The 27,070-nt window shown below is 40.7% G+C and overlaps 3 protein-coding genes across 3 annotated transcripts; 2 read left to right on the top strand and 1 right to left on the bottom strand.

Annotated features, from left to right (window-relative positions):
• Positions 1-4,972: 4,972 nt before the first annotated feature.
• LOC119728133 (monocarboxylate transporter 13-like) lies at positions 4,973-8,082 on the top strand. The gene is made up of 4 exons (XM_038200208.1): positions 4,973-5,578; positions 5,880-6,023; positions 6,231-7,118; positions 7,475-8,082. The coding sequence occupies exons 1-4, from the start codon at positions 5,380-5,382 to the stop codon at positions 7,606-7,608; spliced, it is 1,365 nt and encodes a 454-aa protein (XP_038056136.1). The 5' UTR covers positions 4,973-5,379; the 3' UTR covers positions 7,609-8,082.
• LOC119729252 lies at positions 8,081-16,544 on the bottom strand. The gene is made up of 7 exons (XM_038201841.1): positions 16,196-16,544; positions 12,881-13,243; positions 12,479-12,685; positions 11,605-11,730; positions 11,206-11,382; positions 10,745-10,832; positions 8,081-10,072 (listed from the first exon to the last, which is right to left on the bottom strand). The coding sequence occupies exons 1-7, from the start codon at positions 16,275-16,277 to the stop codon at positions 9,532-9,534; spliced, it is 1,584 nt and encodes a 527-aa protein (XP_038057769.1). The 5' UTR covers positions 16,278-16,544; the 3' UTR covers positions 8,081-9,531.
• A 1,807-nt stretch (positions 16,545-18,351) lies between these two features.
• Positions 18,352-26,541, top strand: LOC119729251. Its single transcript, XM_038201840.1, has 6 exons — positions 18,352-18,753; positions 20,485-20,835; positions 21,104-21,313; positions 22,180-22,266; positions 23,174-23,261; positions 24,554-26,541. The coding sequence occupies exons 1-6, from the start codon at positions 18,669-18,671 to the stop codon at positions 25,293-25,295; spliced, it is 1,563 nt and encodes a 520-aa protein (XP_038057768.1). The 5' UTR covers positions 18,352-18,668; the 3' UTR covers positions 25,296-26,541.
• The last annotated feature ends 529 nt before the right edge of the window (positions 26,542-27,070 follow it).

Raw genomic sequence — 27,070 nt, 5'->3', positions numbered from 1 at the left:
GGTTGACAAAACACGGCATATTCAAGTGAACGCCAGCTTGAGCTAATTCGTTAGGTACTGTGGCATAGCGTTCTGGCGCCTTACAAAAATACCATTGACAAAAGAAAAGAAAAGGGCGAACAACATACTCGAATCATATGCTTAGGCCTACGAAACTCATGACCGGTAAAAATAACAATGTTTAATGCCCAGCGCCGCAACTTTGTCGACCATCTCCCACAATGCACTGGGGAAAATAGTAATAGGTGTGGCAGGCTTTATAGGTCAGGCAAGTCAAGTGGATGGGGGTGACTGGGTGTAGATCTGGAAATGGATAAAGATGTAGATAAAGGAATAAGTAAAGAATTTGACGGAGATAAGATGAAGTGTGGGTGATACTGAGGTTCCATTATTGTTGATATTGATGAACATTAAGAATAAATATAGAAATAGGTATGGAAGTATAATATTTAATGAATGTATCTGCATGTATTTAAGAACTGATCATTTATAAAAGCGTCTCCACATATGTCGCGATTACTCAGTCCGAAACCAATTTTGTGTAATCTCTAAAAGGGTAGAAGGCAGTTTGCGTATGGACGACAACTTTGAAACTTTGAAATTACCTGTGGTTCCTTATAGGCCTATTTATGATTTTTCTTTCCATCGATTGTTACACTTCAAACTGCTGTCGGTGGTCGTCAAATGAATAAAACTTGAATATGCGATTGAAAACATTTTATCGCGATGAATCTGCGCTCCAGGGAAACAGCCCAACATAGTTATTGGTTACGAACAGCAAATGCAGAACGTCGCCCTGCAAACCTTTCCATTATTTGCATAAATTGGAATAATCCCGCGTGGTTTCCTAGCCATGGCCCTAAAAGGTTACCATCGGGCGATAACCTGCTTTTTTTTAGTCTATTCGGTCCCGCATTATACCACGCTCGTGTGTAAAAACAAATAGGCCCTATGATAATGTCTACAGAGCATGACAGATGAGTTAATTACATATATATATATATAGTTCGTCCTTCGAAATTCGAAGATGACAGCCAACATCTCCATACTAGTTGGTGTTGTGTGTTCGCAGATGGCTAATAAGTCCAATTCTAGCCAGGAAGCTACGGTCCAACACTGGACACACTAGGTTGGGGGTGGGGGTGGACACGTAGGGAAGCATCTAGCTGACGAGATTTTCGTTGCTGTCGTTTCAGCTCAGCCTCCCTGATGCGACGGGCTTTGAAGCTTGATGTACCTTCGTGTGATAATCTTCTCCATGCCGTTCGATCATGGGCATGTTCTTCCCAGCTACTCACATTGAAGTTGCATTGCTTCATGGTTGCTTTAAGGCAATCCTTGTATCTCTTGAATTGACCACCAGCCGATCTTTTGCCTGTTGTTAGTTCACCGTAGAAGATCTTTTTGGGGAGTCGATCATCAGGCATCCGTACTACATGACCTGACCAGCGAAGTTGAGCTCTCATGATCAAAGCACCTACACTGGGCAATTCCGCTCGCTTGAGGACTTCAGTGTCTGAGACCTTGTCTTGCCATCTGATGCGCAAGATCTTACGCATGCAGGAAAGGTGGAAGTGGTTCAGCTTTCTGATGTGGCGGCTGTAGGTTGTCCAAGTTTCACAGGCATACAGCAGGGAAGTCAGGACTGCAGCTTGATACACACGCAGCTTTGTTTTCAAGCTTATGCCTCTCCTATTCCACAGACGCTCACGAAATCTTCCGAAAGCTGAGCTGGCTTTGGATATCCGATTTGTGATTTCCTGGTCTATGTGGACCTCTCTTGACAGGGTGCTGCCCAAGTATGTAAACTTGTCAACAGAATGAAGGATGTGATCTCCAATGGTGATAACGGGTGGAACATATGGCTTACTTGGAGCAGGTTGAAACATCACTTCTGTCTTTTTCAGATTGATTGAAAGTCCAAAGCGGGAGCAAGCTGTTGCGAAGCAGTCCATGATGAGTTGTAAGTCTTTCTGGGTGTGGGCGACAAGAGCACAGTCATCGGCATATAGGAGTTCACGAACTAATTCATCGAATACCTTTGTTTTTGCTTGAAGTCTTCTCAGATTGAAGAGTTTACCATCAGTCCTGAATCTCATCTTCACGCCGATGTTGATGTCACGGAAAGCATCAAGGAGCATGCTAGCAAACACGACACTGAAGAGCGTTGGTGCAAGGACACAGCCTTGTTTAACTCCATTTGATACTGGGAAGGGTTTTGAAGACTCCCCATCGTCCGTTACTCGCGCCATCATACCATCATGAAACTGCTTCACCATCTCGATATACTTTTCAGGGCAGCCAATTTTGGACAGGAGTTTCCAGAGTCCTTTTCTACAGACGGTGTCGAATGCCTTTGTCAAGTCGACGAAGACACAGTAGAGGTCGGTATTCTGCTCTCTGCATTTCTCTTGTAGCTGCCGGACTGCAAAGATCATGTCGCCTGTACCTCTTCCTTTTCTGAAACCACACTGGCTGTCGGGTAGAAATGTGTTGGCAATGTGTGTTGTGAAGCGATTAAGCATGATTCTGGCGAGGATCTTACCAGCAATGACCAGCAGGGAGATTCCTCTGTGGCTGTCGCAAATGGAACGGTTGCCTTTCTTCTTATAAATGTGGACAATGGAGGCATCCTTGAACTCTTGGGGAAGCACTCCTTTGATCCACATCAATTGGAATAGCTCTGTGAGGCGTTGCACGAACGAAGCATCTCCTGCTTTGTATATCTCGGCAGGAATGGAGTCGGAGCCAGCTGCTTTACCCATGGATAGTACATCAATGGCTTCTTCAGTCTCGGAGGTAGTGGGCACTTCAGCTAGGGCTACATTGACAGTGCTCTGAGGCAGTTGATCTAATGCCTCAGTGCTGATGTTTGAGTCTCTGTTTAACAGATTTTCGAAGTGAGAAGCCCAACGGTCCATGATATGGTTCTTTTCTGTGATTAGTGTGGTTCCATCAGAGCTCATGACGGGGGTAGAGCCACATGATTTTGGCCCATAAGTTTTCTTGAGCGTATCATAGAACTTCTTCATGTCTTTACAGTCTGAGTAGGACTGGAGCTCGTCCGCTTTTTTGCTCCACCATGAGTCGCACATAGCTCTGAGTCTGGCCTGCAGTGTCTTACGGATGCTCTGGAAGGCTGCTTTCTTCGATGCGGATTTTTCATCATTGATCATGGATAGGTGTAAGCGGTGTTTCTCTTCAAGAAGTTTCTTGATCTCATTGTCATTTTCATCAAACCAATCTTGATGTTTCCGAACAACAGGGCCCAAAGTTTCGAAAGCTGCTGTGTGGACTGCATCTTTGAAGCATTTCCAGTCCTTTTCAATGTCGCCTGAGACCAAGTCAGCAGAGATGAATTGCTGGTACATTGCGCTGCACAGTTCACATTTTACAGCGGCGGTCTTTAATTTGGTAACGTTGAGCTTCTTTGGTGGCTTCTTGCCCTGAGGTCTCCTGAGTGGTTTGATGTTGAAGTTGAACTTCGCACGGATGAGTCGATGGTCAGTCGAGCAGTCAGCTCCTCTCATAGCCTTGGTGATTTTCACATCTGCAATGTCCCTCTTCCTGATTATAATATAATCAATCAGGTGCCAATGTTTTGAACGGGGATGCATCCATGACGTTTTGTTTTTATTTGGAAGTCGAAACAAAGTGTTGGTGATGATGAGGTTGTGTTCTGCACATTTTGTGAGAAGAAGGAGACCATTTGAATTGCATGTTCCAATACCGTGGTTCCCTATTATGCCCTGCCATGTATGATGGTCAGAGCCAACACGAGCATTGAAGTCTACAGAGCATGACAGATGAGTTAATTACATAGAGCTATATTAAAGTACTAGTGCGCTAACTCTTCATTGTTGCGCGCGGAGACAACCTCGTCCCCAGGGTGTCGAGCAGTACGCCCCCACCACTACCTGCTCTCTCACCCTGGTATTGGATCATTTGCATGTGCAAGATTTTTGCACACGTATGCAAATGAGGAACAGTCTGGTGCCTGGATATGCGTTACACATTAGCGTTTGTTTTTGTATGCGGTGTCGGGGGTAAAAACAGAGTCAATTCGTAGCAGCACGAGCACGGCGTGAGTTACGAAAACACGATTTTTGAAATCAAACTGTTACGATCTTATCGAGACAACATGCAGTATCATATTTCATATTAATATGAGCAAATTGTAAAGGAAATTAGTATTTTCGAGAAGGCGTGGACGAATGATCGCGAAAACACGTACTGCACGTTGTGAATAATAGCACCAAGTACACGATAAAATTCCATTACTGGCAAATTGCGGTATCCAATCAGGATACAGGAAGAAAGTTTCCTATCCAGGGTTTACTATTGGAAACGCGGTTGGAAATAAAGTAAGCACTGGGGACGAGGTTGGCGCGGAGAAGCTTTGAAGCCACTCCGGGCGCAGACATTTTGAATTTATGTGCGTGTTTGTAGAACACAATCAAAATAGATGGATTGAATTAAAATGTGTACTCTAAATGCAACGCGCAAGAAGAAGATGTTTGCAAACAACTTAAGCGCGTCATGACGGTTCAAACAACGTCACGGGGGAAAAGCATCTGCATGCAGCGGAGGGACGCGCACACGTTGCGCCGCGCTGTTTGCGTAGAGCAAAATTAAACGCTCAATTGCTGATCGTGCATTTCGGTTTTGGGCGTATCGGCTTCGATTACGCACCGGTGTCACATGAAAATCCGACTCCTATGAAAATCGGACCCCTTTTGCCCTTTTATGTGTTAATCCCTCGCACGTGACAGGTCAGGCTCCCCAAACGATTCTAAAAATAGCATAGTATCGTACTCACGCGTGCGCACTACTACCAATGAGTACACATTTCATGGAGTCGGATATTCACGCTACACCTGTCATGGAATACAAACGCAGATATGCAAATAGTAATTTAATATAGCGCTATGGTTAATTATCACAATTCCATTGCGATATCATTGCAGCCGCGGCTCTATTACAGTGCTTGTGGTCAAGGCTGTTTCAGATATTGTTTACTACATTATACATGTACATTTCGTTACTCGTTACTACCTCATTCACAAAGGAAATAATGATGCATAAGATCAAATGCACGCATTGCATGTCTATTCAATTGGATGGCTTTGATGTGCCTACAGAAACAGTGTAAAGAAGTGGGGTTGAGGCGAATAATGAACCTGCCGCCTGTAACTGCATGACTTGCATAATATTCATCATGGAAAATTTCACTCCCTAGGACAAGGCTTCAAGCGACAGTACGTGAGTTGGGACAGAAAAGTCGTCCCTTTGAACGCGTAGGCCTACTATCGAAATATATCATCATGTAGGCTCACTGTTGTCATCATCGTTGTGACTGGTGACTAATCATTTCCGAAAATGGCGTCATCTGAAAATTACGACGACGACAAGTGGGGCTGGATCATGGTAGCCACCTTGTTCATCTGCAATTTGGTGGTGTACGGTAACTTGAAAGCGCTGGGTGTCCTCCTCATTCCCATGACCAACGACCTGGACAGCGACTTGTGGCTGGTCGGATGGGTTTTAATCTTCTATGGAATAATGCATCATTGCATGGGTGAGTGAAAACCGACGTAATGCTCGATGCGAGGCCTGGGTTTGTGTGTGTCCCTTCGAACTCGGCGAATTTGGAAAGGCGATTTGACAGAGGTTTTGAAAAATGGCGGCCATCTTGGATCTGATAACTACACCTTAGAGAATCACCATAACAGACTTGATGCTTTTCTTGTCATTTAAACGAATCCGTAGTACAATCTAGGTTGTCCTTTCATATTTTGTAAAACGTATTTGTTTAGAAGTCCAAAGCCAGCATTGGTTGATACGTCATGTCATATAATGTGATTCCTTTATTTCGGCAGGGCCTGTCGTCGGAGCTGCGTGTCGCCTGCTGGGCAGCCGTCCCATGATGGTGTTTGGTGGACTTCTTGGTACGCTAGGCTTCATGCTGACGTCCATATCAACCAGCGTTTTGGCAATGACCATTTATATTGTGGGATTGGCAGGTAAATTACTTTGTTCGAAATTGTTTTATAATACCAGGCACTGGTGAAGGTTGTTAAAACAACTGAGGGGATAAAGTTTATCGAGTGATTCAAATATCTTTTGGTGCCCGTGTTTTATTATTGCTATTCCAGCCTTTTATGCTTTACGTCAAGGTATCATTAAAGTTGACCACATCAAGCAATCTGCTTTCTGAACCCTTTTTTCAGGTGTTGGGTCTGCATTTTGTTTGTTCATTAGCTTGGCAACAATGGCTTCATACTTTAAAGAGAAATTCCTACTCGCCGCTGGAATATCGAATTTGGGTATTCCTATTAGCATGATGGTTTACGGACCCATGACCCAGGTACTTCTTGACACCTATGGTTGGAGAGGAACCACGCTCTTACTGGGAGGTGTCTCGTTTCATCTGGTGGCGTGCGCTATGTTAGTGCGACAGGATCCATCTTCTTCTTCACCAGACACTGAGAAGTACCAAGAAGTTCCGGTAAGCGATGAGGACGAAAGCAAAGAATGTAGAGAAGGGATAATTTGTCTCAATGACAAAACTGATACCGATGGTACAAGTTGCTCAGATCCAGGCCCTTGTAAAAGGGCACGGCAGTGTTGCCGACTCGTCGTGGAAGCAATGGATTTTGCATTGCTGGCAGATGTTAGGTTTGTTTTGCTGACTGGTGTGAAAGCCGCAGCAAATTTTACCTATTATGCGTGGGTGGTTTTCATGGTTTCGCATGGGCAGTTTCAGAACCTCAGCGAAATCCAGGCTTCGTTTCTTCCCACTTCGTACGGAGTTGGCAACGCCATTGGAAATTTGATAGTGCCTCTCCTTCAGCAGGTCGGTATAAAACCATCCATGACATTTTGTGGGTGTTTCGGGACGAGCCTCGTATGTGTATCGCTCCTCCTAGACGCCTTCGTCAGACCGTTCATCGGACAGTTGGCTCTTACTGGACTCGTCGGCGTTGGTTACGGTGTGATGTTCCAAGCCATTGATGTCATGTCACGGTTCATTACGACGGATGACCGGTTGGTTAGTGTACTGGGCTGGCAAGGAATGTTTAGTGGTGTTGCGGGGACACTTGGCGGATTGATATCAGGTTTGTTGACAATTTGAGATATGTGTCTACATTACACCTTTTTGTTAACAATTTCTGTTTGTCACATTTCATGCAAGATCTGTAGCCTAACTTTGCTGTTCAACTGAACAATAATTCTCTCGAGCAGATTTATTGAACGAAAATGTATGTTGATATCTAATAGTCTGTGGCAAGGAGTTTTTAGTTTGCAGTTTTTCATTCGACAATTGTTTTGTCGTTAATGCGTTAAATAGCCATGATTACTTTTTATGTACATGTAGGATAGGTTCAGATTGAGATGGCACTTGTGAGGTATCGGCCGTAAACATATTACTAGCACCAAAAAGGGAATATCATTTTTGTTCTTTTATTTTCAGGGCAGATTTACGAGTGGACGGGAAGTTTCAGCGTGGCTCTCTGCTTGTTTGCTGGAATTATATTGCTGTCGATCCCCCTATTAGTTACTGAAGCTCTCTATGCCAAGCGACAGGCCTCGGTGGACCTTCAGTGATGATGAGCCAAAAATATCGTCAGCTTTACACAAACAGCGATTTCTTTTTATGCAGACCTCGTTTTCTTACAACGGGGGCCATGCCCCCCCCCAAAAAAAAATAATTAATTAAAAGAACCATTTTTTTAAGTGACGTTGCAAAGAGGCAGCCACTGTGTACGTCAAAATATTTTGCCTGCAACAACTGGTTAAAGTGGTCAGATCGCAAAACGGAGCATCTAGACTTCTAGAAAAATGCTGGGATTGTTGCAGTCGTCCTTCCTCCATGGTGAATCAAAAATTCTGAAAGAGACGCTTAAACTGCTTAAAACTTTTCGTGTGTGACTGGACGTTTGTAAACACTGGCAATCGTGGACTAGGGACAAATAAATTGGGGCACAAACAAAGGGTCCACGATTGACCGAACGACCACGACTAAAAATCTTGTAATCAATGAGTTGTTGCCAACAAGTTAGAATTCGTTGATGTTATATGGTAATCCTTTATTAATTGTTGGGCCAGGCTGAAACTCATTCCCAAACGTCAAATGATGTCCCGCCTCCCCTCCCACCTTCGATTTATCCACGGCCACTTTTCTATTTTGCCGCCTCCCCTAATAACAAAAACACACTCGCTATTTAACACACACATAATGGGTTACATACGTAGTGTGGACATTTCTTTTCTTTTCGAAAAAACCCTTAAGAAAAACCTGTGGAAAAAAATTCATTTTACTCACACTGTGAAAACTCTTTCAACCCAATTTTTTTCTCCGATTCCCCTTAGTGTTTCTCTTAATTTTGCCACAAATAGGCCCAACTCCAGAAATGCCTGTAAACCTGTTTTCCAGAGAGGGGGAACCATTCGCTCTTTTCAGACATGTGCATGCAGCAACTTTTCCTAGATCCTCCTCGGACATTTTACAGCCACATGTTATTCCAATTCATTAACTCGTTCACGTATCGGCTCAAAGGTTCACCAGTTAAAAATACCTGCATGTATATCCACTTATTTACTTAATCAACGATTAATACTCTAAATAATTGTGGAATTGATAAAAACCTATATATTTGAATACTTTTCAATTCTATGTTTGAATATTACAAAGTTTGCAAGTACAAAATAATTGATTAATGTATAAAGGAAAAACTCTATTTACAAGTGAACCAGCACTTTACAAACGGATACAAATGTCATTTTATATTTGTATTTACAACAATAAAAGAGGTATCGCATTATTTTCATTCTTTATAAAACCCTGAACTTGAAGACTTATTTGGACAAACGACACCATGACCATTGGGATCATACTAAATACATAATAACTGATATGTACAACATGAAATACATTAGGTTAAATAAAATTTAGCCAAAAACACGCACCGCGTGTCCTAATACCAAGTATAAGGACATGTATGTGTAGGGGTAAACACATGTACTTGTATAGGTCCATATTTCATGTCACAACGCCATTTTTACATTCGATATTTGAACTGCGCATGTGTTGAAAATAGTGCGTCGTAGGTCATTCGGAATAAATATAGATGGATGTTGTGGTCACGTGGTGCCAACTTAAGCAATCGGTTCTCTTCTTCACTGCATGTATATCTCTTGAAATGTGAATGGTGTAAAAGTGGTGAAAGAGACTGTTTAATGCGGATGCAATGCTTAAATGTAGCCCGTTGGTATGACGTCACAGGACACGTGGTCTGTAAAGGGCCATCTCCGAGACAACGAGGTCGTGTTAGTTCTGTTTTATTCTTTCTGCACTTAATATGGTTAGTTCCAAAAGGTTTTCGTCGGACATCTTTATCCGAAATGACCTTTGACCTGAACTACGTCATTGCGCGTGAAGGAAATACCAAATCGGCTTAACTAATGTGCACTGAAGACATCAAGCACAGTACATGTACTCAATTTGGGTGGGCATATCAATGTTAATGATTACAGTTTGGTAGCGACTGACGCACGTTGGTCTCTGTCAAATCTGGATTCCCCATCTTCAGAGGTAACATTCTCTGGTGAGCCCCACTTGCCAGCGTCCATTTGTTCATACTGAGAGACACGTTTGCCTGGTTGCGCTTTATTTCCTTCAGAAGGACTTTCATTAGTACCATTCTCTGCGGAATTGTCAGTGTCGTTCACTGTGGATCCACCTGCGCTCTCGTAAATCGGATTCTGTTGCATGGGTGGCAGTGGTTTCATATCCTCGTAGGCAGTGTTGGGATCCTTCCAAAACGGATCGTCGCCGTTGCTGACGCCGCCTTTCCCCGACGAAAAGGTGGACATCTCGTGGTGCATCGGTCGTTCTTGGTTGACGTACTCGTTCTCGACCACTGGCGGACGAGTCTCGGAGGCTAAGAGGATGTCTGGCATTTCGGCCTCTGGGTCGTCACCGGCAGTAAAACCCGAGTTTAGGAGTGTCACGGGGGCTAAGTCGTCCGGCTTCAGACTGATGTTTTGGTTTGCGTTCCCGGATCGTTTCCTGAAATGACAAACAAGTAAGGATAAGATTGTAAGTTTCTTACCGAATCTGAAATGACCACAATCAATCCATATCATCAACGTCTCGTGTTGATTCCTAGTGAAGTTTGCGGAAGAATATTGGTGGAATAAACAAAACGGTATCCACACAGTTATCCTGACGAAGGGCTACGAAGGAGAGAGAGAGAGCCGGGAAAACACTTGACCAAGTTATTACAATCGATCTGAACTGATGTTTACAGGATAAAAAAGCGGGACTGATAATGTTGAAACACCACTGTTTAAAACTCCAAAGGGAGAACAAAAATTCGAGAAAACGGTCAACCAGACATTCACAGTGCCAATGCCCTTGACATGTAGTGAAGGCCGACATCGTGGGTTCAAAAAAAAGATGGAGCTCCGTGCGCCGACGAAAGAGGGCGCCCTTTTACCTAGCAACGACGTCCCATGGGCGGGACATTTCGCTGGTTGACGCGCACCGTTCCTTGTGTGTGACGCACGTACACCAGGAGATTTGTACTATGTACACGCAGTGGCCGCGCTTCGCAGCAAATGAGTTGCTGTCAGGCAAGATGGCGTCGGTCGGTCACCCCCTTCCTTAGCCGGTGAGGGGGTACTTGTGAACGGAGCAGATAGCGTTGAAAGATTCCAACAACTTATTGGCGTATCTTACCTTAGTTTACAGGTAAGGGCGGCGATCATGACGATTACCAGAAGGAGGAGGAGTCCTGCTGCCCCACCGATGATGTACGGCAGGTAATCTATTTGGGGGAAAACAGGTAAGGGGTGAAAATCGTACTTCTGCTTTTACCTTCAATGTGTGGTCTTTGCCGCGTGTTTTCAGTAGGCCATAGTTTTTGAGCGAATTTTGCAGTTACAATTAAACAGACGTCAATCCTGGGTTTTTTACGTAAGTTTAAATTTTTTCTGATGAAAACCAAATTGACATTTTGACAGTCTTTTGACAATCTTTTTGTAGTAAAGGTTTCACTGTCTCTTCCCACAAATCGTTGGCTCATAATGGCTCATTTGAGGTTTCTTATGTTTTGGTTTTTAAGGATGTTCAATAATCAGTTTTAATTTCGTGTGTAATTCAAACAGGTTGGGTTTTGGACGAATTTATTTACAACGCACCTGTTATGGATGTTTGGGGCTTAGTTGGGACAACTTTCACGGTGGTTTTAGGAGTTTCCTGCTTGGTGGTAGGGTCGGGCTTGTTCGTATATGAACTGGTAGTTTGCTGATTGACCGTAGTAACATCTGAACTGGTAGTTTGAGGTTTGGCTGTGGTAACATCTGAACTGGTAGTTTCTGTTGATCGAACAAATAATTTATAAGCATCCTTGCACCTGTAAAGTTTAAAATCTTTTAAACTTTTGAAAAGATTTACCTATGTGTCTTATTTGCTCTGGGAGCATGTCATCTATCGCATTCAAGTATCAGTGAAAATGACAAATTTTAAATCAAATATAGAGGATAAACAACTCGGAAATAAACGTAATAAACACTATTTGATTAAAGGTAAAGTGTTACCTAATAACAGCGTCGTGGATGGCTTTTCAGTTGTGGGTTCCTCTGTAGTGGTTGCTGATGCTGTTGTGGTTGGCAGTTTAGTTGTGGTTGGCAGTTCAGTTGTGGTTGGCAGTTCAGTTGTGGGTTCTGTATTATTTAACGAAACATCAAATTAATCACTTTTTTACCAAGACAGATAGAATAATTATTTACCAAAGCATAAACAAAAGGTTTTTCTTATCACGTTCAACAGTTCTTTTTTTCTTAAATACAATTTCGATATGATTTTATTTTCTCTCCACCAAGAAAGATAAGTACCACGAGAGAAAACAAAAAGACTTTTAAAGTCCCCACAAGACTCATATTTTGGCTGGTGCCAGTGGGCCAACCTATGTGTCCTCTATGCACCTCACTGACTGAATGACCGACTGACTGGCTGACACACTGCCTCTTTGGAACCGGGCAGTGCTATCGTATGGGATGACCCTGTGACGCCAAATGGGCTAAATCCGGCCCAATTGGGAAACACAAATGCATGAAACGAAGCTTCCATTGAATATGCAATTCTGAATCTGAATCAATTGAATAGACATTTTGAGCGCTCTGGGACCGCCTTTACTACACTGTAAAACAAGTTGGGCAAAATGGGTTGATCATGAATATCGACCAATGTTGGTCGAATTATCAACTGCCTACACTCTTGGGCAAATTCTTCCCAATAGTTTGACAGTTGTTATCCAATTCAACCCAATATGAGGTAATTTCATACCAATGCTTGGTAAACTACATTGCCCAACAATGTTTTATCCAACCTTTTAGCAGTGTATTCTTGCCTTGTCTTGTGTAATATCAAATTAAGTAAACAAACTCTTGAGAACAGTGAATATATTCCTACCTGGAAACACGCCCGTATAATTACAGATGGGCAGTTTATCTGATGACCACGTGCGATTGGTGATACACGTCAATGTAGAATCCCCTACCAGCTCGAACCCAGGCTCACATGTGAAAGACAGTGTTTCACCAACTCCGACACCTACATCCGTCACTATGGCATTAGGGACCGCTCCAGGGAAGAAACAACCAGGATTCTCCAAGGGTTCTGTGAATAAATCAACGTTGATAATCACACAATATTAAAACTGTATACCGCCCTCTTAGGATCATATAGGCCATGCATGCGCTCTAATTCTGCCTGATATTTACCATTTCCTACGGAGGCTCCTCAGACTTTACATAAAATCCGTAAAATGTTAAGAGGGGGACGTTCAGTTAGTCTCTGCCATAATTCTCTTACCTTCAAATTCATAAAGCTTGATTCGGAATTCCCCGCCACAGGTCTGGCTGTTATCACCAGTGCAAGGATCTGAGCAGTTCAAAAGCATGTTGTCCAGTTCAAATCCATACACGAATGGTTTTGCGAAGGCACCTCCACAGAAACACTGGTTGCCACCTTCTAGGCCATAGTACTGGAAGTTTTTTGCTCTGCAGAGTGATTGACAAAGTTGGATAGTCATCTCGCCGCTCTCGCAGTATCTTTGCTCTGATCCACAGGAGGTCTGACACACGTTTCCCATGTCATCGCATAAGATGAGGTCTGTCAAGACACGGGGTGTCTCCTCACCATCACCATCGAGGTAACAACCCTTGTAAACGTCATCTGGAACAGAAAATGTTACCAAGTCACAGATGATATCACTAGGGTCATTGTCTAAGCACGGGTATTGTCACCTAATGTCGCAGATTATTTCATAAAGTCACGGATAATAAAGTCACGGATAATGTCACCTGATGTCGCAGATTATTTCATTAAAGACTGTTGCCAAGTCACGGATGATGTCACCTGATGTCCCGTATGTCACCAAGGCTACTGTCAATTGTCACAGATAGTCACATGACGCCCCCGTATGTCAACGAGGCTATTTGTCAAGTCAAGGACACCGTCACCTGATGTTCCCGCCATGTCACAGATAATGTCACCTGATGTCCCAGTATGTCTCCAAGACTATTGTCAAGTCACAGATACTGTCATTTAAAATGTAACGTTTAATGTCACCAATAATATCGTTGACTGACACATGAGGGGAAATTAAACTCATGAGAACCTTCTTCTTGGTCCAAGTACGATGACTGGTATTTGTTCTGCATGGGGAACAGACTTGTCACCTCTTCCATCCCTTAATGTCTTTTCCCATATTTTGTCAAGGGAACCCACTGAAAATAATTCGTTATTCTTGTGTGGTATATCCGGTCAAATGCGGATTAAAACTTTCTCTTCGAAAGATGTTTTCGAAAAGAGGATTATTCGAAACGAGGACTTCCGTGTGGTGTTAAAGCTTGAAGTGTATGGACTTAAGAAAAGTACATGCGTAATAAAATATAAGAATTATTGTGATCCTGGTCTCTTCACTGGCAAAAAATAAAGGTCACTTGAACACAATGAAGTTGTGAGTGTTACCAAAGGGCTAGTGGCCCATACGCAAAATGCATTCATCCAAAATGAATATAAAAGTTTGTTGATTGTGTTGGCCCAAGTGAACCATGCATTGTCCATTGTGTGTGTATCCGCGATCGTAGGGACAGTCTGTGAATATACCTTCCCCCAAAAATATTATCATGCAGTTGTGAAATTCACTTTTTTATAAAAAAAAAAAAAAAAAAAAAACCCGTATCAATCGTTTAAAAAAAATTCAGCAATTTCAATTTCTTTTCTAAGCATTCTTATTCTTGAAACGAACTGTTGCAAGTTTCAAGGGCTGGGGAGGAGTGGGGAGGGGTAAAATACAAGCGTCCAAAATGAAAATAATTTCACAATTAAGAATATTCAACAGTACGGCAAGTGATTCCGAAAACTAATTTAACTAAATTTAAGCCTGACCAATTCCTTTCAACGCTTAAACTTGTGTTTACGACAACTTAACGAAATCAACCCTATATCGGCAATTTCAAGTGTTTTCTGCGTATTTTTATTCGCTACAGCGAGCACAAATAAGGCACACCTTCGCTCCCCCAATGGAATGACGCAAGCAGCGCGTGACTCATCGCCGCTTACGGAGGGAGTCCCCTCTAACAAAATGTTGCCCCACCTGCTTCAATGTCGTGATTATCAGCCGCCACGGAAAACAATTTTAAAGGCATATAACATTGAACAATTTCAGTGAAAAATAGCTTGCCATTAATGGGGTTCTTATATAGCAGCGGATTTTGTGACACTGTAGATTTGTGGTTTTTTTATACCGTCCATTCTTGAATGGAGAGCATGAATTAAGTGTTTGTGATTATAAATCATTCCCGTATTTTGAAAGAAAATTATATTTTGGGGGGGTTTTCTCAATGTTTGTGAGTTGTCTGATCGTGAGACACAACATACACATTTTTCTTTTCTCAAAACAAAAAAATGATAACGGTTATCAACATGTTATCATCTTTTATAAAAATATGTAACCATGTCAAAAGGGAAACGTGTTATCGTTGTCAGTTTATTTTAATGCATGTAACTCTCCTTTCTATACAAAAACGCATGGTTTGGGAATCACGTTTCAAGGTAAAGCGATGTTTTGATAGTTTAGTCAGGTGTGGATCGTTGCTACCGTTCTTCAAATTCCTTTTATTGGTCATTGTCTTGTTCTTACATTCTGTCTCTTGAGTTCAGGCCTTGCGACCGGAGGTTACAGAATTCTAAAGGTGTGATTGCAGTATTCATCGGGAAAAAGTTATGAATCGGACTTGAATATTGAAGCCCCTGAAAAGCTGCTTGTTCATGGGTCAGCACAGTATTCAATAATAATAAAAACGGTGAGAAAGCTACGGCCATTCCATGAAGAAGAAATAATCAGTATGAAGTAAATGCAATTTTGGAATCACGCATATTCTACTATAATTTTCGGCATGGTATAAGCCAATGAGTGAACAAACTCTTGATAGGTTTAGTTTTGGAAGGGAGTCATAAGGGCTCCATAATTTACTTGCTCTTGAATAAAATGTAATGAACACCATTTTCGATGCTTTTAGGAACGAAATGATACAGAAACCCCAATCTTTCCTTCACCGTCCCGGCCAACCGAAACTTAATTATGACAACTTCCGTTTAACGCAACTTTTCCATAGGAATCGAAACTTTGTTTTCAGAAGTAAAAAGTGAAATGCTCCACTTGTCCATTGTGTTACAAAACGTAATGTTCTTATTTGGTTGGCACAACAGTCGTTCAAATCCGCAAATCTGAATTGGGGGTCGTTCTTAATAAGATAAAAACGATACTAACTGTTGAAGCATTGACAATTTAAGATTTGAACCCTTAAAATCAGTCATAGTTCAATCTTGGAATTGAAATAATCTTTATCTCGATAAAAGACTCGCTCGGTATTAATTAGCCACTCAAAAAAAAATCCATGATAACACAATGGACGTTATCAGATTTGTTTAATGAAACTCAATTATGTTTTCAGTTTTCACCATGTCATTTCATTCTTTAATCTACTTTAATCCTGCACCAGGGTGTGCGTGGTGCAGTAAAATGGCGTTATTTGTTTAAAAATATTGCTTTTCAATCTGTTAGTCCAAAATGAAAAGGCAAAATTACCCGCAAAAACCTACATATTAACTTGCACTCACCTGAATTTTGACAAAATCCCAGCGGAAGTAGAAAACAAACCACAGCCGCAACCACAACCCTTTTACCAATTTCCCGCTCCATATCTGCTGTTTCCGAGTCGAAATATTCCCCCAAAAAGTGGTCTGAGAAACTGATTTCACCGATGCCGTTAAAATCCAGTCGCCAAATGAGGGGAAATGACTATATTTTCCGGCTTTCACAATAATCCGTGTCAGTTATTGGATCGTATCGTACGTCACGTGCAGGTCGCTAACTATATACTCTGTCAACTACCCGCTTTATATCGTCACCCCAGTGCTAAAAGGTATTTTTTGCACGTATGCCACACTGCGGTGAAAATGCAATAATAAGCCTTTTTTTCGGTTCGGTACTTTTTGGAGCACTGGTAATCCCACTGTCCTTCCGGGCTCGAACGAGGTATCGGACTAAGCACGGTTAGCAGGTGCTATCGTGGGTTTTACAAAAGTGAAAGTGGTGAACAATTCACATTTTAAGTATCAATACCAAATATCCGTAGGCAAGTTCACATATTTTAGATACCTTTGTTGTGAGTCCGTGCGTCAGTTCTGCGTAATCTAACAAGTTCCGGTTGGAAAAATGCAATTAAAAATGCAGTTGGAGTTGTTACAGAATTATAAGACCTATGACGATTGTACATTGGCATTCCCTAACACACGGGTGGGTTGACGAATGGCTGACATATTTTCCTTGTTACTTAGCAACTAATAAAACTTCTTAAGCTCCTGCAACTCTTTTCGTATCCACGATGTACAATCAATTTCAAACAAACTTATAGCCAGCATTTTAAAGTAAAAGACGATAATTTTTGTCGATGAACTTCTTATAAAAGAGTTGGAAAGTCCAAAATCGGTAGGGAGGAAGGACACCGTCTGAAACTAAATGACGATGTACCAAAGTAGCAAAAAAACACGCTTTGCGTCTTTACGGGCGCACCTTCATCGCTAAATGTACAATGTTTGAGCCAGGTTCCCCCCCAAAAAAATTAGTTGACCTCGCAAAAAAAAGTGTCAATACTTAATACATGTACATGTAGTGTGAATTGTGTGAAAAGACAAAAGTTTATCTTCCGTTCAGTTTAAACTTGCAGAGGAACGGTTGGCATCGACACCAAAAATAAAAAATAATACTATCTATGACGATGGGGGTGGAATGCATCCGATGAAAATGTTTTGTATTCAACGACCGTGCTTAAAATTTGAATGTGAACTTCAACTTCAAGTCTTCAACTATAAAAAGTTGGACATGTGGCAATCTATAGTCTGAGCTTCACATTGAAATCGCTTGGCTTTACTATCAGGTGCAAACTGTTGAAGAAAAGTCTCCTTTAACATTTGAATGGAGACCTCAACATTGACTGGTAAAATACTGAGGACCTTGTCTTTGCCTCGTGAAATTTTGGAGCATTTTGTTGGCTACAGAGTGAGTAAAGTTGGCCTGATTTTGTTTTGCGTGTGTTTCTGCGTTCGAGGTCCAAATCTGACCCAATACTAGACTAAACCAATTCAATAAAAGATATCATGATGGGTGGAATCACTGATCTTTATATAGAGATCAGTGGGTGGAATACATCCGGTGAAAACGTTTTTGTGCTTTAGAGTTGAATGTGAACTTGAACTATAAAAGACGGCGCAAAGAGATATTCTCCTTATTTTACCAAATTCTAAAAGAACAAAGTATTATTCATCCGCCCCTACACTGTGTGCAATAAAATACACAAACGTAGCACTCCTGTGACGGCACAGTGTGTGTGCGGTAAAAAAAAAAATCCAAAAAAATCCTTTCGTTTGGATTGTGCAAATGGCTTTCTTTGAAGCTCTTGTTGCCTGCATGCATCATCATACTTCTATGATTCTAGATAATACTTTTGAAATTTGTGGTGACGGATGGCTGAGTCACTCCCAAATATGGGTAACTCCCGGGCCCCGCTTTTGTACCAAACCAAGGCTGCCCCTTTCTCCCTCGCTTTTTGTTGCCTATTTACCAAACTCTTACCCCGACGCCAAAATATGTAGCCCTTTTTACGCCCCTGTGGGTGTCAAAAGGATATTCAAATGAGCACCATTCACATTCAAATTATCTAATCTTTCCCGCAAACCACTGAACCAAAAAGTGTAGTGACGTAGCCTTGGCTATTATGGCGTATATAATGTGTACACCCATGGTCGTTATCCACGAGAGCTTAATATATCACGTACCATAGCGCACACAGTCAAGAGAACTTGATAGTGTCAACAAGTGGTTATGTCGACGGAAATGTCATCGAAACCTTGCATAACTTAAGAGAAAGGAACGCCAGTTTCAGCTGAATAACCCGTAAACCTTACGAATTGGTACCGGCATACTCATAGGAAGGAGTGTGAGGAATATAACCTGAGGATCAACTGATTTTCACCCGTGTGCCCTCTGAGAGGAATTTGTTGGAACGAATTGTAACTGTCTGCAGTAATAATAATGAAGTGGAGAGTGGATGTACACACTTTGGTAGCGGTTCTGCTTTGCTGCTGTTTCCAATCAGGTTTCAGCCAAGACCCAACAGGTAAGATAGAAATGTTCCTGTCGTAAATGGTTAAGACTTTCTATTTTACAGGTGCTTGTTAATTAAATCATAAAATGTTTTTCACATGCAGCGTGGACGATGCCTTTTTTTACATGAAATGACATGACTTTTCTTCATGATATAATTAGATGGCTGTCATCAAGTGTCGAGGAAATTTAAGTTGGAATTCTTCAGTTCCGCCTTATTATTTATAACACGTTTTTTATACTGATAACAATGAAATTTATGTTTATTTCACTATATTAAAAGTGGCTTAATATTTCCACAGGGTCCATATTTTTAGTTGACGTGACTGCTTGACTTTTTAATAATTATCATTTTCTAAATGCGTTAGAGCCAGTTTACTAGTTACGATTCCAGATATTATGATAGTGTATATATGTCATAGGTATAATTACAGGTAAATTGTGGATAATTTTAGTCTTACCAAACTTATTGACGAAACTCGTGATTGTGATTGAATTGTTTTGGTATTTTCAACGTTGTTTTTGACGCCCATGAAATATGTGCATGTTGCTTTATAAATGTGTACAGTGTACTTTGAAAATAATGAAGTCCACACCAAAACAATGTTTTCCATCAATTGTGGTTGAGTAAAATTAACACCCTCCTGTGACGTGATAAAACAAAATTGTGTCCGAATTTTTTCGAGAAAACTTTGAAGGTTGGCCTTCAGTGGGGACATCCTTTCAAATGTTGATGACTCAACCTTGGCTCGTACTAAAAAGGGAGGTTTAGACACACCCACAGTTGTGCTCATCAAACCAAAACGATTCAATGTATCTCAGCTTGGTCAATCAAACATGAAATCACATCTAGAATTCCGTTGTTGATCAAGACTTTGGTGAAAACAACTTACTACCGAAACAATTCAAGGCGACGGAGTGCTTCGCCATAAAAAGGAATACATATATGAATTATAGTTAACTTATACAATGAAAGTCTCTTCGTTTTCCACTCCTCAGGGCTGTGGAATGCTGACCTTTTTATTATTGGATTTGAATTTCAAAGTCTGGCCTTTCAATTCTTGCAGACTATTGTGGGAAAACTGATTGATTTTTTGTATAGGACTAAGCTGCATAGGCACGCAGGTCTGTGTAAATGTAAAACACTGATCAACAATGCATTGGTACAAAAATGTCAACTAATTTTAGAGCAATCATAGTGACCAAACTGTTTTGACAGAATTAATTAGAAGCACATTATATGGTCACCTTAAATTAATAGTGCATCTAAGGCAACTGTACCCAACTATACGTTTTCAGAATTAATTAGGAGCACATAGGTCACCTTAAATTATTAGTTTATAGCTACCAACTACAGTTTTGTATACGTTTTCACGGAAGGTGGAAGTTAATGGTAAAACCTTCACTTTTTGACACCAAAAGCTATTAACAGGCCAGGATTATGAATATCAAAGCAAATACAGTATTTTGTCATCTCCAACTCAACACTGATCTTAGTTTCATTTTCGTTTTCAGTTTTTGAATGACAGAATGTGCTCCTCCAAGGGCAAAAAGCCTAAAGCCTGCAACTTCATTTTTAGTACTTTTAGGAATTTGCATCGTCGAATTCATAACCTCAGGAACTTAGACCTGTGAACGTCTGCGGCATTAAAACATTTACAAGGAGAAGCCTCTTTTAGGTTTCTGGGCTTTTCATGAGCCAAAACAGTGTTATCTTACTTATTCATTCGCTTGTGTTTTTCAGATACTTATCATGGCTGTTATTTCGACAATCACCAACGGGCATTATCAGACCTGATAACATGTGACGAAGTCAGCGACGTGTGTCATTTGTCCTGTGGAAAAGAGCATCGGTATTGCGAAAGTATGGATATGATGACTATTGACCTCTGCCGGGATATTTGTAGGAGGAGAAACCTTCGGTATTACGCCTTGGAGGCAGGAAATCAGTGCTTCTGTGGAGGCGCCCTCTCGGACCCGTTTCATTATGGAAGTGCTGCAGGCGTACCATCAGGAAGCTGTTCTCATCCTTGCACTGGAGACAACAACACAACCTGCGGTGGAGAGTTCCAGATGCAAGTCTATGAATTCCAAGGTTCGTATATCGTCACTTATTTTGAAAATAATTCATTATACTTGTGCTTTCTGAAATTTTTGACAGAACTTTCTGCGAGAACTAATTTCTTAGGATTTTGTTTTTGCGGGGGGGGGGGGGGCTAAACAACCCGGAAATCGAATTTGTTAAACAATTACATTCCTTAACACAATTTTGTTACTATCTCTTTCTGCATTGTTTTCTTTTACATGTGCTTTATATCAAAGTTCCTCAGTTTCAAAATATAATTCTTTTGTTTCTTTCTCAGATCCTGTGCCAGGATCAGACTGCTTCCATCCTGGTTTTGTCAGGAACTCCTATATATCGCACTTCGACAATCTACCAGCTGGAGTAACACTCAGTTACCTCTGCCAGCCATTGCACAGAATTATTGGCGATGCACAAGTCACATGTCAGCCTGATAGAAGCTGGCAGCCCAACATGCGCCCAATCTGCAACTACACGGGCGTCATAGAAGGTAAGCACATTAGAATGGCAAACACGTGGAAAAGAAAAGAAAAGGATTAGACAAGCCAGGTAAACTGGTCCGGGTCTAAGAAACAAGTGCCAGTTAGTGAGATTATTATCAAGAGGACACCAGACCATACAGGGCGTACACAAGTTTATTCCATTGATTCAGAATGGCTATTCATTGCAACTTTTCTTATGCATCTGGGCTTCACAATGGGCCACATTAAGGGTTATCCTATACGATAGCACTGCCAGGTTCTCTTCGTCAGCCTACAGCCAGTCCTAGCCACGAGTGACACTCAGTCAAGAAGCGGCATTAGGCTGGCCCTCTGGGACCAGCAGAAATGACATCCCCTGTCTTTGCTCTGCAGGGAACATTTAGCAACAAACCTGGGTTGATTGGAAGGCATCTTAGTGGCAGGTCATGGGTTCGATTCCCTGCTTTCTTTAAAAAAAAATCCGATATAAATTCGATGACTCCTCAGAAGCCCCCATGGCACTGTAGCTCGCAAACCTATGGGAACTTGTAGAGAGAAGACATTATGGAAATGTTACGCTTTAGAGGTTGAAAACCTCAGGAAAATAATTTCTTCAAGTTGGGTACCTGTGGAAAACAGGTAAGGAATAAGACACCCCCAACTACATGTGCACCTGAGTGGGATTCGACCCTCTGGAGAAAGCTTATGAAGTTTTAGGCTCCTGGAAAAACACCAAGATATAATATTAAGCTTCTTAAGAATTAAAAATGTTGATGATCCAACAGCGTTACATTTCCAAGTAACATGAACGGAACTGCCCCATGAAATGTTCCCACATTTGTATTCTTATACACGTAATAAGGTATTTACATGTATTTTCTCTTTGCACTTCCAGAGCCCACTACAGAATCTGTAACGACGATGCAAAATCTGACCACTATTCAAACAACAACAGCAGCAAAGCCGCTTACGACCATTACCGGTAAGATTACAAATCTGAGAAGTCATAATCTCTATAATAAAATCTTTTCCTTTGGCACAGCTCCATTTTAGCACCTTTTAGTCTTTTCTTTGTCGGTGTGTTTGTTCACATGACTTAGTTTAATTTGTTTGAGTTTTCTCTATACCGCAGTTCTGGCAAACTAATACATTGTATTTTGGCTATAAGTGTGATTTGTATTTGCAAATACAATGTACGATACTTTTGTAAAACTCACTGTAAGGAATCATAAATTGTGGGGTATTGTAAATGCCCTCTGACAGCAGCCCTGGGAGGGTTACCATTTAATGTCGTAATTAAGGTCTAACGGTATGACCACCTGATCATCAAACATGTGCTTGATCACGTGGCATACCAATACCTTTTACATGTTTTTTTGAGGGGCATTACTTACGCGCCTTTTTTGTTGTGGCAGGCCAAAGTTCACTGTTCACTTACATAGATGTTTGCAATCACTTTATAGTTTCTTGTAGAACCCAGTTTTTGTGAAGGAGTTTTAGCCGTTTGCCTTCCTTATCTGGCAACATTACATTGGTGATTCTTTCCACTTGTGACTTTGAAATCCGATATTAAATGATTTCATTGCTAAATGCAATAAAAACAAAGTTTTTCTTTTCTTAAGTTACAATTGACTATGAACTGTATTTCATAATCCAGGAAACAATTACCAGAATTAATTAAAAAGGGAAAATGACTATAGGTGCATGCATAAGAGTTATAAAGTTGAAAGAAGAGACTGACTGGGCTGGATTTTCACTATCGTCCAACTTTATATATATTTTGAACTATAACTGTATTCCACTCTTATTTTAATATTGATTTGTAATTTACAGGAAGTTATTCAAGAGACACTGTTTCTAATTTCCATAAAAATTGTTTTCCTTATTAGATTTTCTGCCTTACATTATCGGTGGCTCGGCGCTACTTCTCCTAATCCTGGTGGTGTGTTTGGTCGGAATATGTGTTTGTGGAAGAAGGTAAGGAGACCTTAATAATGTAGCAATTAAATTGCCTAAAACCTGGAAATATGTTTATCTTAATTTAAAAGTGTGTAAATATTCCGCTTTAAAACTCCCTACTTAGTTATTACTGAGTAGAGGACCGAGTCCGTCAAAATCCATCACTGACTCTGCTTCACATAGTGCCAAATCCGTTGAAATCCACCACTTGTATAATTTGATGGACTTGGTACATAATGGCTTATCTTCCAAAATCCCCTAAAAGAGGGGGTGAATTTTGATAGAGTTGGGAAGGTTAGTTCTCCACTAATAAGTCTAAATTAATTTCGATAATATCATGTGGTATAACCAGAAGGAAGCCTATTGACTTTATTACTGTCAATAAACTATAACTATCAATATATTCTTAGTGAAGGTGCCCAATAATTTTATTTAATCAATTTTGTGTGTGAAAGAATGCGGAAGTGTTGGTGAAAAATTGCATTTTGTAATACTGTGTGGAGTGTGTATTACTCGCTCAGACATGCATAAACTATTCGAACAAGCCTTTACTTTCACCAGACTCCTTTACAAAAACGATTTTTTTTTTCCCCGATGCAAGATTGAAAGGAACTTTTGTATGATCCAAAAAAAGAGAACGCTCGATTTCAAATGAACCCACAGAGTAAATATTTTCCAAGGCTGTGATATTTTCAGGTTTTGTCGGAAGTTTCTTTGAGGGTTTTTCGCTCCACTGCGGGTCCGTTCTGACTGATGAGATCCAAAATGCATTGCGACCTGCGCGGTCTTTGTGCAAAGTAACTGGTTGTCCACGGAAATTGACCTGTTGAAGTTTCAAAAGAAATTCGACAAAAAAATGTGAAAAAAACGAGTATATGAAAAAGGACAGTCTACAAGGAAGCATAAATGAAATATAAAATTCCATCCCCATAATAATAAGAGAGATTTGAATGCATAAACCATATGTCTTCTTAACAGCGGACTTTCCTGGGCAAAATAATGCCCAATATCACAAAAGTCATAATTTATAGCCAATGTTAGATAAATGATAGTCCAATTGAGATAGGCCTATTTAGAATACACGTTTGTTTTAAAAAATAAAAAAGTCGAACTTCGGTAAAAAAAAAAAAAAAAAAAAAAAATCAGCGCCATGCTTCACCATGTCTTTTTAACCTCTTCCCAAAAAGTGTCCGGGTTTAACAAAGTTTATAGTCCCATATTTGCCCAGTTAGGGTAAATTTTGTTTCATTCTGTAAAATATGGTTAATTGAGTATCGTTAATATTGTACTCCTTGGTTTGTTTTCGACAGGAGGAGGTCTGGAAATGCTGGTCAAGACATCTCACTGAAGCCCGAGCCAGCACCGGTGACTTTCATCAACACCGGCTTCGTTGCCGGGGACGACGCAGATGCCAAAGTTGAAATGCCGGACATCCTCTCCAGCTCCGCCAATGGCAAATCATCCTCCCCACCTCCAGCCAACGTCTACAACTCCCGAATGTCTACGTTCTCAGAGGAACCCATCTATCTGAATGGTGAGGCAGCTCATGTTTCTGTGTACGGACACGTGAATGAGACTGAACCGCTGTCACCTGATGACCCACCAAGCCCCATCTACCTCAATGCAGAGGCAGCTTTACCGGACAATGAACAATCTCCCTCGACAGATACACCTGATGGGAACACCGGGTACACCAAGCGGTACTCCGCCACGACCGATCGGCCCTATCCCAAGCGGGGTGTGTCCTCTGAAGACCCTGGTGCCGCCTACGCCACCGGTAACCGCCGGGCTAAGAAGAACGGCACAGGCACCAAAGATCTGGTCGGATGGAGCCGCCCGAGTTCCCTGTACCAGCGCACAGAATTTGACGATGAAGATGATGGCGAGTCTAACGAGGACAACACGAGTGTTGAACCGAATGCCCTCTCCGCAGCTATCTACGCCCAGATCGACAAAAGTCGGAAGAGTGACTCGAGAGAAACACTCAATTCCGAGGTTTCCGGAAACTCCTTCTTCGCTGACCCTGCCAAATCATCCGCTACAAGACTTTAGATTAATGAGTGGATTTTGTGGACAATCATATCATACGTTTCAAAAAGCATCAACATAGATGAATATCTTAAATCAGCGAAAATGAGAGAGTTGTGATTAAATGTAAGAATTAAATGATGAGTACTGCCAATCATGAGAATAGTATTCAAAAGTCTCACGTCCCAGTGAAGCTAGTGAAAATGAAAACATGGAAAATACATGGAAAAGATGTGCATTGTCACAAATCAATAGATGAGTTCCCGCCTGATTCCTTTACTTTTGCTGTGTACTCGGACTTTGAAGTTCAGCGACGATCTTGTCCATGACTTTAATGTTCCAGACTCATTTCCTTTATAAAGCGACCACTGCCCATAATTATGAAACACTGAATGTTTGAATACTTGGTTTGTTAAATGTTTTGCTTGTATACAAAAAATGCTTATATATGCGAAATTGTTTATTTTAATTATTTGAAATAATTTCGTTGTAACGTATTGTGAGGGTTTTTTTGGTGAGTTTCGAAGGAGTTACTTATTGTCAGATATTGGATTTTTGTATTGTTAAAAGTTTTCCTTTATTTACATTTCGAACGAAAACACTTTCATCAAAATGTAAATGTAGCGGCCAAAATCTTAATTGCAACTTCAAATGTACTTATCAAAACCTTAAACAACAAATATTCAAAACAGTTGTACATTTCTTAGAGTATAAGTAAAGTTTTCTTGAAGGATTTAGCTTCGTCATAATAAACATGCTCTTTGTGTTCAATGCACGTGTACATACATGTACATATAAAAAATAATATGTATACACTTCATATATTTCTTAATTTTGTTGAAAATCGCTATTGTTAAAAAAATGTGATTGATGTTTGTTTTCGTAGTCGGATCAGAGTGTATCATTCTCTTCATTGTATTATCTGTAAACAGTATTTCATGGATGAGCCTGAAACTATACATATATATCCGAGTTTTATTAATTACGAATTATATTGAATATTGATACAATTATAATTATGCAGTAATTGTCACAGAATTCGACTCCGATTATTAAAAGCAGTTTACATTTTTGTACATCTGAATACGCGAAGGTATGGCAGAGTTTTATATGTAGCAGTTCAAATTCATGTATTTAGCTGTTGGTGGTATAAGTAAAGTATTTAATCGGAAGGTATGACAGTAATTTTGATGATATAATCTTTCTTATTTCAATATTGTATTGACAAACGAGAAAAAAATAAACATTTCATTTATGAAAATTGAATACATGACTATTGTTATTCGTGTATACAATGATTTTAACCGCATGAATTAATTTGTTTTGGACATCATAATGTCTTTGGAAGGCCTTTATGTCTTCGTTATACAAACGGTAAACCATGAACGCGAACGGAATCGAAGTCACGAAAATGGAAAGATTGCCTCATCTTCGAAACCAATTTTGTTTTTCCCAAACATCAGGATCGGCCATTTTTAATCAGTATCTGACAGGCAAATAAAAAATGCCCCACCCAAAGAGTGTCGTCTTTCAATGAACTGATTTGCATAATTTAATTAACTTGACACCTGTTGCCTTTCGTCAAATATAGCACGCGCATCATATATACAGACTATGATAGGCATGCCCAGTGATTAAAACTGAGAGACAACGCCTACCTTACAAACTTCACGTTTGGCTGCAACATCTGCTTCCAGCAAATAGTTATAGGGATATTCATTTGTATCGTCGCTTTAGCAAAAAAAATAGCAACGACGCTTTTTTTCTACAAATTTCAATACATGCGACCACATCTGTGT

The sequence above is a fragment of the Patiria miniata genome, unplaced genomic scaffold (assembly GCF_015706575.1).
Source record: "Patiria miniata isolate m_02_andy unplaced genomic scaffold, ASM1570657v1 HiC_scaffold_20, whole genome shotgun sequence".
In the NCBI taxonomy this organism is placed as follows: domain Eukaryota; kingdom Metazoa; phylum Echinodermata; class Asteroidea; order Valvatida; family Asterinidae; genus Patiria; species Patiria miniata.
The sequence above is the reverse complement of the archived record's forward strand: the minus strand, read 5'-3'. Positions and strand labels throughout refer to the sequence as shown.